Below are 13,893 nucleotides of genomic sequence, written 5' to 3' on the forward strand. Positions count from 1 at the left end.
CATGTGCATGTACAGTATTATGTAATATCATTGAATTCCTATCCTTTTATTCCTGTTTTTTTTTATAATACAGATTCGGAGAGCAATCAGGTCAAAGATCCCAAGGCGGAATCGACCCTTGACACCATCCAGCTGACCTGGGTCAAACCTGATGGAGAGGTCACAGGTTACAGGGTCGTTTGCCAGCCCACGGGAGGTGAAAGGTTGGAGGTGAAGCTAGACGGAGGAGACGATACATCTCACGAGTTGACCGGCCTAGTGGCAGGGAGAGAGCATGAGATGGAGATATACACCGTGAACGGGGAAAAGGAGTCTGAGAAAGTCACCATCAAGAAGTTCACAGGTTAGTGTGCTGCTCTCCACCCAGGTGTTGAAGGAGTATGTGGTGGGTGTTTCATAAAGCTGTTTGTAAGTTATGAATGAGTTCACACATGACTGGTGACCGTTTCTTGTGTTTAATGATATACCCCTATATACAGTACATGTAGCCTGACTTTAGTACATGAGAACATGTTCCAGTTCTGAGTAAATCTTATGTAAAATCGTGCGTAACAGCTTTACGAACAGCTTTATGAAACATCCACCTACAGGTAGTAGGATACGTAATCAATATCAAAGTGCTTCTAATAGCATAACATTGTTTATTTAAATGCATGAACAATTCATAGTGACTGGATATTATAACTGCACATGGAAACAAACACTCTTTACTTTATTATAAAGTTCTTTGTTTTAATAAGTAATGCATCTACTAACATATATTGCCATTTTATACCAATTTTATTTTTGTATATTTGTAAACCCCGACTAGTGAAAAGAGCCTCATAACAGAAACTGTATTTTCTTTTAGTCATCCTCAGGCACTAGTCAGTGGTAATATCTTCCTCTTGTACATATTCTTGTTGTCTTTTGCCTGGATATAACATAAATTAATAAATAAATAATGACTTTACCTACATGTACTATCTATCTATAAGTACATGTACATGTAGTATCCTATTTCTTCCCCGACTCCTACAGAATATTTGTGTTAATTTATCCATTAGGGACATTGACAGGTTGAGGGGATTTAACCAGTTTAATATTTTAAAGGATTCTACTCATACATGTAGTTTTCCCCTCCATCTTCATCCACAGTGCCACATCCCACAGTGGAGCCAAAGATTGAAGAATCCAGCTCTAACAAACTCAGAGTTTGCTGGTCCCCACCCTCAGAAGGTGAACACACTGGTTACAGGGTGGAGTGGAAGCCTCAGAAGGGGAGCAGCGAAGAGAAGAAGGATGAAGAGAAAGAAGAAGGTATGTAATTGAAATTAATTAATGAGTGAACAGATGAAGTAATATAAACAATAAGTAATATATTTAAATACTTCAATTTACCCTCCTGGTGCCCGTTTCATAAAGGACTTGCAACTGTTGTAACTTTGCCATAATGACAACTACATGTACCATGGAAACCTTGAATATGATTGGCTGCTGAGCCCTGTTACCATGGAAGTTGCCATTACGGCAAAGTTACAATAGTTGTATGGTCAGTTCCCCCATGTCTGCGCGGTCTCCCAAGTCTGCGCACCCGCGTATCTGCGCGATTCTAGTAAAAGAAGATACGCAACGAGCACGAACTTTACACATGCATTACATAGACAGGTATTCATAAAAAAATCTTACTCAAAATGGTGGAAAAATAATGAATTCAGAATTTTAGGGCATTTCATGTGACGGCCTCAAAATGCAGCCTTTGCCATCAAAATCCCCGAATCGTGTGCAAAGTGAATGAGTGCGCAGACATGGGGTACCATTTTTTTTTCAATCTGAAAATGACTGCCCAAAGGTTTTTCAAGAAAATCTTATATTTTCTTTCATTTTTTAATGAGAAATTTGGTACACTTACTCTTAATAATATAAGGAACACTATTAACCAAAAGATTTTGTGAAATAAGATGAAATTCATGTTAAATCTTAACTCAAATTGTTAGGTGCGCAGACTTGGGGCCCACCATCGTATGTCTTTTATGAAACAGGCCCCAGATGCTTCTGCACCTAATGAACCTACTACAGTATTCTGCACATTGCTTTACTTTGTAAAAGTTATCTTTCCTGTTTCAATCGCTATCAAATTTATCCATGATTTATAGGGGCAGTGATTTTCTGTTCATGGATAAATAAAAACAGAAAGCGTTTTTTTGGTTCTTCATTTTTCATGTACTGTAGGAAGTCATTGAATTTTACCTTTGCCAAATGGAATTCTTGTTTTTGCTCTGTTCTATGACAAAACAGAATTTCCATTTTAGTGTTCCATCAAGTTAGAAACAGAATGACATGTTTTCAGAAAATCAGGAAATCATGTACTGTCCTTAGATTTCTGCACCTTTAATTAGCATACATGTACATGTATCAATTGGAAGTACATGTACATGACTGCAGGGCTCCACACTAACCCATTTTTTCTACTGGTCCAACCTATTCATGTCGGACCAGTAGATACCCTGTTTTTCAATTTTTTACTGGTCCGAACCTAAAATCTACTGGTCCCAAAAAATAAAGAAAACATTAAAAAAAGGCTTGAGTTTATTTTGCTGTCCTTTCTTGTTACCCCCCCCACAAAAAAAAAAAAAATGAAGGTATGAATGAATGAAAGACAAAAAGAAAGAAAGGAAGAAAGAATAAAAGAAAGGAAGGAATGAAGAAAAAAGCAAAGGTAAAGAAAGGATAGATGTGAAGGAAGGAAAAAAAGAAAGAACTAAAGAAAGAAAGAAGGAAAGGAAGGAAAGAAAGAACAAAAATAAGAAAGAAAGAACGAAAGAAAAAAAGGAAGGAAAGAAAGAAAGAAAGAAAGAAAGAAAGAAAGAAAAAAAAAAGAAGGAAAGAAATGATGCAAGCAATAAAGAAAGAAAAAACAAAATACAGAAAGTAATGAAAAAATAAAAAGAAAGAAGGAAAGAAGCAATAAAACAAGAAAGAAAGGGTAAAAGGAGAGATGGAAAGAAGGAAAAAAGAAAGAATAAAAGAAACGAAGGAAGAAAAAAGTAAAGAAAAAATGTGAAGGAAGGAAAAAAAATACCAAAGAAGGAAAGGAAGGAAAGAAAAAACAAAAGAAAAAAAGAATGAAGGAAAGAAGGAAAGAAATGAAGCAAGCAATATAGAAAGAAAGAACAAAAGACAAAGTAATGAAAGAAAGAAGGAAAGAAGGAATAAAAAAAGAAAGAAAGGGTAAAAGGAGAGATGGAAAGAAGGAAAACAGGATTGAAAGAAGGAAGAAATCAAGAAAAGGGAAAATGATAGAAGGAAAAAGGAATGTTGGGAAGGAATAAAGAAGGAAGGAAGCAAGCAAGCAATATAAAAAAAAGAAAGAAAATGTAAAAGAATAAATGAAAGGAAGAACAAAAAAGAAAGACCAAACTTCAAAGAAAGAAAGGAAAGGAAGCAAGCAGTAAATAAAAGGAAGAAAGAAAAGGTAAAAGGATAGATGGAACAAAGGGGAAAAAGAAAGAACAAAAGACAAAGAAGAAAGGAAGGAATGAAAGAGAGAAAGGGCTGAAAGAAGGAATAAAAACAAGAAAGGGTAAAGAAAGGATGGATGGAATGAGGAAAGAAAGAAAGTAACAAAGAATGAAGGAAAGAAAGGGGAAAAGAAGGAAGGAAATGAAGAAAGAAAGAAGAGATAAATATAGGATGGATGGACTCAAGAATTAAAGAAAGAAGGAAATCAAAAAAGAAAGAAAAAGAAAGAGCATTAGAAATAGAGAAAAATATTAACGGGACAGAAAGAATGAAAGAACAAAAGACAAAGAAAAAGGGAAAATTAAAAAAGAAAGACAGTAAAAGAAGAGAGGGAAGAAACAGAGAAAGATTGAATAGAAAGAAGGAAAGAAAGATTGAAAGAAAACAAAGGAAGAAAGCTAAAACTATCATCATAAATAAATTATCAGTTTCTTTTTGACTCAATTAAAATATACTAGTACTAGCTACGAAAGAAACCAAGTGTATCAACACACACACAAATGCATATGTGGGGCTATCATGTATTCAGACGATATCACTCGAAACCCGATCTCTTTGAACTAAAACAGAAGTGAAAATTTCTCCTTTTACTGCTTACAAATGACAGAGTTACCCCAATTTTGGCAAATTTTTAGGAAATATGGACATTATAAGAGCTTTTCATTAGTGTGAAATGTGAATTTTGACAGTTCTGTGAGAGATTTCTGCCAGAGGTTAGCCAAGCTTCGTTCGTGCAGCCAGTAGGAAATTTACCATGTGGGCTGTGTGGCTGGCTAGCCACGTGTACACTGTATGTTACCCTATCAAAAATTGCATGCGATTCATTCTGTGTGTGTTCTGTGTGTGAATGCCAGAATTTAACGGGAGGAAAATGGTTCGCAATTTGAGTCATGGAATATTTTTCATGTTTATGTTGGACTAGCGAATTTGACCATTTCTGAAAAAGTTACTGGCCCAACAATAGTTTTTATTACTGTTTATGTTGGACCCATAAATCTTGCTATTTTTGGAAAAATTACTGGCCCGACAATGATATTTTTTACTGGTCATGTCGGACCAGTAAATCTTGCTATTTCTGAAAATCTACTGGTCCGACAGTGATTTTTACCGGTCTGGGACCGTCGGACCGGCGCTAGTGTCGAGCCCTGATGACTGTAAGGTTTTAAGTACAAGTATAAAACAATGGTGGATATACATGTATATTATTTATTCCAATGATGATTATTATAGGTTTTTTTTCTTTTACACAATATTATGTTGAGTTTTCAATAAGTTAATCCATAGTACTGATTGTAGCAATATGTCATTGATTTTCACTTCATTGTAACAAGCATTAAAAAAATATTCGAAATCTGATGGGATTTTTTTTTGTTAGTGTCAATGCTTTGTATACATTATGGATGACAAATTTACAGCTGTATCATTTGACTCCAAGCAGCAAAGGAGTCAAATGATCTTCAGATTGAGGAATATACCCAGTAATTGTTTGATATTCACAACAATCTTAAGGAAGGGGGGGGGTGATCTACACTATTTCACAATCAACTTTAAGGAACATGTCATATGACAGTCAAACCTTCTTCCATTGCCCAAGCTTAAACAAAATATTGCAATTATTTTAAATGATCATAAAGAAAGGTATTAAGAACATTTTCCCCTTATTATTTGATTGCAGCTGTAATAAAGCTGTACATCTTTAGTGTTGCCTAGACAGACACTCATTTTTTTGTTGCAATACAATTCAGGCAAAGTAGCACATTATTTTTGTTATGTTTATCTTCAATTTTCTGGTGATTATCACTTAAAATATTTTGTAAAGTATTTGCCTTTGCGTACTTCTGTTACACTTGCTTTCATCACTATTGCATATTTCTGTATAAAACCACACACGCACTCAGAAGAGATCGATATAGATTTGGATGATCCCGAAACTGAAAAGGCTGCTCTGAAAATACAGAAGCAGTTTAAGAAGTTTAAGTTCAAAAAGGGACCAGCGAAAACAGGTACAGGTGGTATGATTGAGTTAGACCAGAACCCTTTAACACAAGTATAGCAATTGATTTTTAGGCATATTTAAAGGGGAATCCAACCCAAATAAATTGTTGATTTTAGAGGAAAAAGAAAAATCAGACAATAAGGTGAACAATTAACAATATCAGACAAACAATAAGAAAGTTTTAAATCTTTAAAAGTTGTGGAAATCGGTAATCAGTTTATCTATGGATACTGCAAATTGGCCACATTGGTGATGTCATACTGATGTAAGGCAAGGACTTCTCTTCCATTTAATACATATACATAAAATGGCTAAGAAGAAAGATGTCATTTAAAAAAAAGTTTTTCTTCAAATTGTACTTTCATGAGGACATAAAACATTATGTTACTTTGGTTTTAATTTCATTACTGCCCCCAGGGAATATGTGAAACCCACAAGTCCCTGATAATTAATTACATGGCCTATGGGAAAGTTTTCCCCAACCATTGTTCATAATTTAATTCCCAGTTGCCAGTTTGAAATTTACATAGTCTTAGGGATGTCAGTTATAATAAAATAGTCATAACTTTCTTATTGCTTGTTGGATATCTTTCAAACTTTCACCATCTCAGTTTTGCTTCTCTCTCACACAACATTTATGACCAAGGTTGAATTCCTCTTTAATTGTGTTTATCAGTATGTGCGATCAATCGCTAAGCTTTACATTGATTTGTGATTAGCAGTCCTTATAATTGTGTCCCGTTTAGAATAACAATGGGATCTAATGCTTGAGACCCTTACCTTTATTTGTATGTAACAACATTTAATCATAATAACTTGTCATCTTATGATGTGTGATGTACATGTACAGATCAGCGTTTCTTTGGTCGCACACATATACATGTAGGTTTTTTTCAGTAACATGTTCTCAGTGTACATTGTATCTCCTTCCTCCTACATCTCAACCCAACCCCCAAATGTATGTTATGTGTATAATTGTTCTAATCCTATCAGTTCTACATCCTTTGCAGTGAGGTATCTTTCAAATTCAAGATTAGTGTTTATTTTATTCTCCTTCTTTAATATGGATTATTTGATTGGTTTTATTTTCCTTTTCTTTTAGCTTTTTTTTCTACATTATTTCAAATCTTTATCTCACATTATGTGTATCAACTCTCATCTTGCTAACTCTCTACACAACATCCCTTTTGTAAAGACTCTTCCTGAAAAGATGTACCACTTTTTGGAAGAAGAATTACAGTTATTTTGTAACATACATGTAGGCTCTATATTAACCTTTCCTGTTTACCCAGTTAACATTTGTTGTGTTGCCCTTCAAGTTTAACATTGTATATGATCGTGTATTGATCATGTGATCAACTCCCCTCCCTCCTTAACAGTGCTCTATGATTTTAACCATTTAATTTTTTTATGCATGACGATGTGTTTTTCATCAGTTCATGCATGCATATTAGAATTAAATATACTTGATCTGCATGAATATCTACAACATACATGTACGTGTAGAAGTATTTACCTACTAATGGCCTTTGATAAACAGTGGTGATAATGTGTCCCCCTTTTTCAGAATTAATGTTAACCATCATCTAACTATCCTTGTCTTATCATGCTTTTATAAGGCTTTTACAAAGATTTTACCATTGATGTACCCTAGTATACCATGCCTGACTGATGAAACGCTAATACAATGGTTTTCTGATAAAAATGTATTCCTGCATGACTTGATGCAGTATCCAACATAATTGAATACGTGCCTCCTTGTGGATAAGTTGATTAGTAAGCATTTCTTAGAATGCAACTCCCTTAAAATAATGAGTTAATTCATGGTCATGATGAATGAGGCATCATGTTATTTCTTCTCTCTTGAATTATTGTTTGAGTTCAAGAGAGTCATTTGTACGAAGAGCTGCACAGAAAAAATTGTGTTTTTTTAATAAGGTTTCTACTCACTTCTGTTGGGTACTGCATTTGTGTGTACATCAATCAAAATGAATTTTCCATTCTGTTGTACAAGATCATACAGAACTTTTTACAAGTCTCTTTCTTCATCAGCAGACCCCAAGAACAAAAAGGATGAGAAAAAGAAGAAGGAGGATGAGAAAAAGAATGAAGATGAAGGATCGAAGGAGGTTGGAGCTGATGTGACAAGCCTTGAAGTGACTGGTCTAAAGACTAGCCATCCCTATGACATCACCGTATTTGCCTTAGCCGGACAAGAATGCAGCGAGCCTGCTAAAATAGAAGCAGCAACAAGTAAGTCTTGGCCCGGCAGTGACATCCATTATATGATCTCAAATTTGTTATGCAATTGATCAATTTTTGGTGTGGATGGCAAAGTTCTGGTTGATTTTCTGAGGATTTTGTTATTGGGTTGTAGTTTTTGAATCTTCCAAATCAGTTTCATCGAACTTGTTATGATAACAAATTTGCAATAACAGTTAAAAGCTACTGAAATCATTCGATTTGATTGGTTGATAGTAAACTTGTTATTGAATTCATTAGTTTTTTATTATAACAAGTCCTTATGAAATAGGACCCAGGTCTTATGCAATGGATACCAGGGGGCAGTTTCATAATGCTATTCATACGTTATGAATGATTCTACGCACAACTGGGTCCTGTCCTACAAAGAGTTGCGATTGATCCAATCAATTGCAACTATGGAAAGCCAGCAACGTCAACATCTAAAATACATGTTTGTTCAAAGTATTTTCTAGAAATGATGTATATTCAATACATTCACTGTTTCTTGACAGTTCAGTATGCTTCTCTTTGTTTTCAAAGGACATTGAGCAAATTTCCTAAAGAATAATTATGACATTGATGGATTTCCATATACTTGAGATTGATCGGATCAATCGTAACTCTTTGTAAGATGGCCCAGGAGACCCTTTCTTATGCTAGATGGTACATTATTTCCCTCTGTAGCTGACCTACAAGTAGCACCTGAGAATATGTTCCAGTAGTGCCTGAAGTCTTGCTTAAAGTCATGTATCAGAGTTATGAAACACCACCCAAGTCAGAGATTTAAAGTCTTTTTTATGCCAAAATCTATATTATTCTTAATATATAATAAAATACTACATGTACATGTATTCACATCATATTTATGAAAATTGTCCTGCAACATCATGGTTCACAGTTTTACTCAAAATTGTTTTCTCTTACAGAATGGTCATATGTTTTGTAATACGAATACACAATACATATATATTGTGACCTACATGTATATTACTTGCTACAGAAACTGTCACTCAAAATTTGCCTTTTAACGTAACCTTTCCAAGCTCCCTCAAAGCAAATGGACGAAGATGAAGCAGCAAGAACGATCCAGAAGAACTTTAAGAAGTTTAAATCAAAGAAGAAGAAAACACCAGGTTGGAAAAAGCACCAAATCCTACTAACAACAATAACAATATTGATAATGTGAACTGGTTTTAACATGTGACACACAGGTTTGTAATAACAACCAGTGGTCTGTTTGAATTTGTTAACATTAATTGTGAAATACAAGTGTTATTTAAACTATTTGCTGCATTTTGAATGTACTTATTCAAGACTAACCTTTACATACTGTGTAAATCTACATGATTCAAGCACATTTGCTTGTTTTCATGTACAGTAATGTTCTTGATTACAGCTTTGTTGGTAATAAAACCTTGTATGTCAAAACAGTCAACTTTCAGGAGAGCTCCATAATTCAATTCCTATAGATTCTCTATGACAACTGGGTGCTTCAATTTGGTTTAATTGCCCTTTTTCCCCTGTAGATCGGAACATGATAGGTCACTTTGATACGGACGTAGTTCTAAAACATTTCATTTGGTACTGTATATCCCATTATTCAAGGTTGTATCAGCAACAATATGATGCAATAGATATGATCAATAGATGCACAGGTTTTGATTGAGGTGTTGCATTCATACAGTACTTAACAAATGCAATGCATGGTTTTTATTAGCACCTTGCCAAGTTATAGACCCAGAGATCGTGCCTACCCATGATGCCATCTCGCTGACATGGCAGCACCCTGATGGGCCCAGGACAGGCTACAGGGTCAGACTGATCAAGGTGGTCGATGATGTCGAAGATGATGCCAAAGATGATGTTGAAGATGATGCCAAAGATAATGTCGATAATGAGAAGAAGGGCGATGACCAGGCTGATCCTCCTGCTGATAAGGAGGGTGATGACCCAACCCCTGCTGAGAAGGACAATGATAATCATTCTAAGGTGGTCGATGATGTCAGTGATGAGAAGGAGATCGATGACTATTCTCATCCGCCACCACCTTCTGCCTCCAAAGAAGTGGACAACCCTCCTGCTGTGAAAGACAATGATAAACCATCTCCCAAAGAGGAGGATCCTATCCCCACTCCAGCTGAGGAGATCAACGATGTCAACAGCGATAAGGTGAACAGTGATGATGAGAAGGACAATGATGATGATGCTCATGCTTCTGATGAAAAGGCTGTGGCTGAGCCAGAAGTAAGAGAGATGGAGGCAGAGGTGACTGGTGTTACTTTCTCTGGGTTGGAGTCTGGGGTAGAGTACATTGCCACCATTGTGACACTGGATGGAGAGAGGGAGAGTGAAGGGGTTACCATTCAAGGAAAAACAACCGTCTTGGATTGTAAGTTGATTGATAAACATGTATTGTTCATTGTAGCATGTATAAAGGAACCACTCTGTTTGGTATTTGAAAAACATCTGATTGATCTGCTATATACATGTACATGTATGTCTGAAAGCTTTTTATTTGGTTTAGAGAATAAATCTCAATCCTTGGCCCTTGCCACTGAACCAAGCGTATGGTTAAACATGATAGAAAAATGGTCCTACTGTGTTAAATATTAAGTTGGGAAAGGAAAGCTTAGGAAAGATCATTCAGTCACACAGACTTCTGTAACTTAACGTGTGCAATTGGAAATTCAGTATCCTCAGTAAGCATATCTTTAATATCCTATTGATTTTGCAGACCCCAAACCTCCAGAGAATCTAAGCACCGATTGCTCCATCAAATCAATCACCGTTTCATGGACCATGCCAGAAGGTGTGGTCACAGGATACAAAATCACATGCAAACCACATGGGCAGTCACCTGACCATGCTGATGGAGCATCAGGTGACAAAGAACTGTCAGGTGATCTCAAGGCTGACAGTGAGACCGGGGAGCAGGAGGAGGCAGAGAAAGGGGACACAAGAGAGAAGGGAGAAGATGGCGATCATGCAGGGGAGTTGGGACAAAAGTCAGGTGATGAGGCGCAGAAGTCAGATGACCAAGAGAAGTCAGGTGACACTGTGGAGAAGTCAGGTGACCCAGTAGAGAAGTCAGGTGATGCCCAGGCCGACAACAAAGCCATTGAAGAAGCTCAAGAAGGGGATACTAAAGAGAAGTCAGACGATAACGAGAAGGCAGAAACGGTCGATCAGGTAAAAGACAAAGACAGTGATGACAAACCTGCCAAAGATGGTCAAGAAGACGAGGATGCCACCAATGAGAAAGAAAAGACGGATATTCCTGAGAAAGACTCCAAAGAAGAGGAGAACAAGGATGGCAAAGAACCAGCTAATGGGTCACATGATCAAAGAACAGAATCGGGTGATGTTGATGACAAAGATGGAACAGCAAGTGGGAAAGACAATGTGGAAGCCAACCAAGATTCTTTTGCTGATTCCAATGACAGTGGTCAGTTGGGAGATGGGTCAGGTGAAGGATCACATGATGGATCACATGACCAGGTCAGTGGTGACGAAGGTTACAGGTCGGGATCAGAAGAGGAAGAGGTCAGGATAGTGGATGCTGACAAGACAAGCTTGACCATCTCTGGTCTCAGGGCAATGACCACTTACACCATCAGCGTCACCACACTCAACGGTCAGCTAGAGAGCGAGCCGGCCACGTCGAAGGCACAGACATTGGAACCGGAGAGTGAGTCTGAATTGCATGCAGTTCGCTTCAGCTTGCTCTCTCTTGTTCATGCAATCCTAGTCTCATCTTGATGTCTGCATTTACTTGATCATGTTTCTCTCACTTCAAATGTCATTGCAATACAGTACTATATGCATGCCTGAACATGTTCATAAATGGTGTGATGTCATTTCTTTTCAATGTACAGCATACGATACGATACCTAGTTATAGAAAGCATTAGATTTCAAAGATTCTCTGTTATTGTCTTTTATTGATCATTCCTGCAGTTCTTTATCATTGCTGTCCATGTACATGTACATAGATCTACACGTTCAGTTGAGGCCAGAAGTTTACATACACTCAGGAAATTTAAAGAAAAGTTGACACTTGCCGAACATCATAAAATTTACTGTTTCTTGTAAAATATTTGTGCTGTCATGACGAGTTTGATATGAAACAAATTAGTACACTGTACGTTATGCCCCTTCATCACATTGCTTTGTCATCAGGAGCTGAAAAATATTTAGGTGTAATTTTTCCCCAAACTCTTCATATTTTAGACAAATTGAAAATAAAAACTTAACAAAAAAATTTCATATTTGTGCTAGTTACTTCTAAAAAAAAAATCATGATAGAAAATGTAATATAAATCATACATTTGACATTTTCATATTTCTATGAAACAATGTTTTGAAAATATGATAACAAACAATGGAAAACATTTGGCACAAATGCTCATTTTTCTTTAAAGAAAATTCCACCTGAAATATACTTAAATCCCAACGACATTCCAATCATGTGAAAGAGCCTAATACGCTCTTTCATTTGATACCAAGCTCGTCATGGCAGTATTTATATTTCTGAAGATATAGTAAATTTTACGATGTTTTGCAAGCGAACAAATCTCACTGCATTCCATGGGTGTATGAAAACTTTTAGCCTCAACTATATATATACAAGTGTATATATTATATCGATAATCTTAATTCATGTGTAGGTACATCTAATCCGACTCATTTTCTTTCCTTATTGTGTACGTGTGTATTGTTTGTTGCATTCACATCAAATAGTTAGTAGAGTAGGCATTTTGTTTCCCCGTTTATTGGCATGCATTATACACAAATTCATGTGACTATTGTTTCTATCTAAAGTTTTTCATGTTCAAAATGTCCCGGGGGGGCCACTAACATTGACGAGTGGATACCATGCGCGACCAAAAAAACACGTAAAAAGGATGTCCTTTTCACGATAGGGCACGTTACGTACGTAACGTGATAAGGGTGTCAAAAACACAAAAATAATGAAAAAAGGGTGTCTATTTCGCCAGGAAAATTACGTGTTTAGGGTCGAATTTGCGGGAATGATAAAACAAAATTAAAATGTTTTATAAAGGATGTCCATTTTGCCCCAACACTTCGTGTTTAGAGTCCGATTTGCGCGAGGTGTAGAAGGTGGGGTCGTACTAAACCAAATAAGGTACAGCCGACGACCGAAGGACCCGTAACAATAAAACATTCCTGTACTTGTTTAGGGGTTCATTTCAGGGAATATTTGCCAAGAGTGTCGTTTTGTTTCCAATACTTGTTAAGGGTATGGTTTCACACGCCAATACTTGTTAAGGGGTGCATTTTCAGAATATGGAAATTACGTGTTTAGGGTGCTTTTCGAGACCCCATGGTCGCGCATGGTATCCATTCGTGAATGGAAGTGGCCCCCCCGGGCAAAATGTATTTACATTTTAAGTAATGCTTCACCACGTTATATGTATGCTTTTATTCTGAACGTACTGTAAATAAAATGCATTTATGGGCCAGTCATTAAAAGAAAGCTGTTTTTAACGTTTATGAGCATACATGTACAGTATATTTTCTCTTCTATTATATTTTTCTACCTCAGATTCATTCAATGAATATTTTCTTGAATTTGATTTCTTACAAATTTTCATCGATATTATTCTCTTTTTCCTGAGCCTTTCTTCACTACATGTAGGTTACATGTATTTTCTAACATGTTATTTGCAAATGTACACACTTTCATCAGTCTCTGCTCTTTTGTATATTTTGAAAGATTTTAGTTTGTCAACTGTCCGGCTTAAAAATACACAAATCCTAAGCAGGGCCCTGTACCATAAAAGCTTAGCAATTGATCGCAGGACTGATTTCTACGATTGATTGCATTGATTACTGTGTATGATCAATCGTACATATCAGCTCCACAATCAATTACTAAGCTTTATGGAACAGGGCCCTGGTTAATATAAGAAGAAAGCAATGAATGAACATTGAATATAAGAAGAAAGTTTAGATTTAGATTTAGATTTTATTTCCGTTCAACAATTTTTTCAAAATAAAATTAAAGTAACAATACATATTCAATATAATCGATAATACAGACAAATCAATGAAATTTCGTAACAAATGTTGAATAAAAATTAAACAAAACAACAATTTGTTGCAGTAATTTTATCAATGAAAAGAAACAAG

At 36.0% G+C, this 13,893-nt stretch overlaps 1 protein-coding gene across 1 annotated transcript in view; it reads left to right on the forward strand.

Moving 5' to 3' along the window:
- The window catches only part of LOC129280349 (uncharacterized), a 105,183-nt gene that overhangs the window by 68,609 nt on the left and 22,681 nt on the right, over positions 1–13,893 (forward strand). The window contains exons 44-50 of the mRNA XM_064112195.1: positions 74–343; positions 1,138–1,299; positions 5,400–5,504; positions 7,550–7,750; positions 8,785–8,874; positions 9,459–10,130; positions 10,476–11,429. Coding sequence (XP_063968265.1) covers positions 74–343; positions 1,138–1,299; positions 5,400–5,504; positions 7,550–7,750; positions 8,785–8,874; positions 9,459–10,130; positions 10,476–11,429 — 2,454 coding nt within the window. The remainder of the gene's footprint in view (positions 1–73; positions 344–1,137; positions 1,300–5,399; positions 5,505–7,549; positions 7,751–8,784; positions 8,875–9,458; positions 10,131–10,475; positions 11,430–13,893) is intronic.

Source organism: Lytechinus pictus, chromosome 17, assembly GCF_037042905.1.
Source record: "Lytechinus pictus isolate F3 Inbred chromosome 17, Lp3.0, whole genome shotgun sequence".
Classification (NCBI taxonomy): Eukaryota; Metazoa; Echinodermata; class Echinoidea; order Temnopleuroida; family Toxopneustidae; genus Lytechinus; species Lytechinus pictus.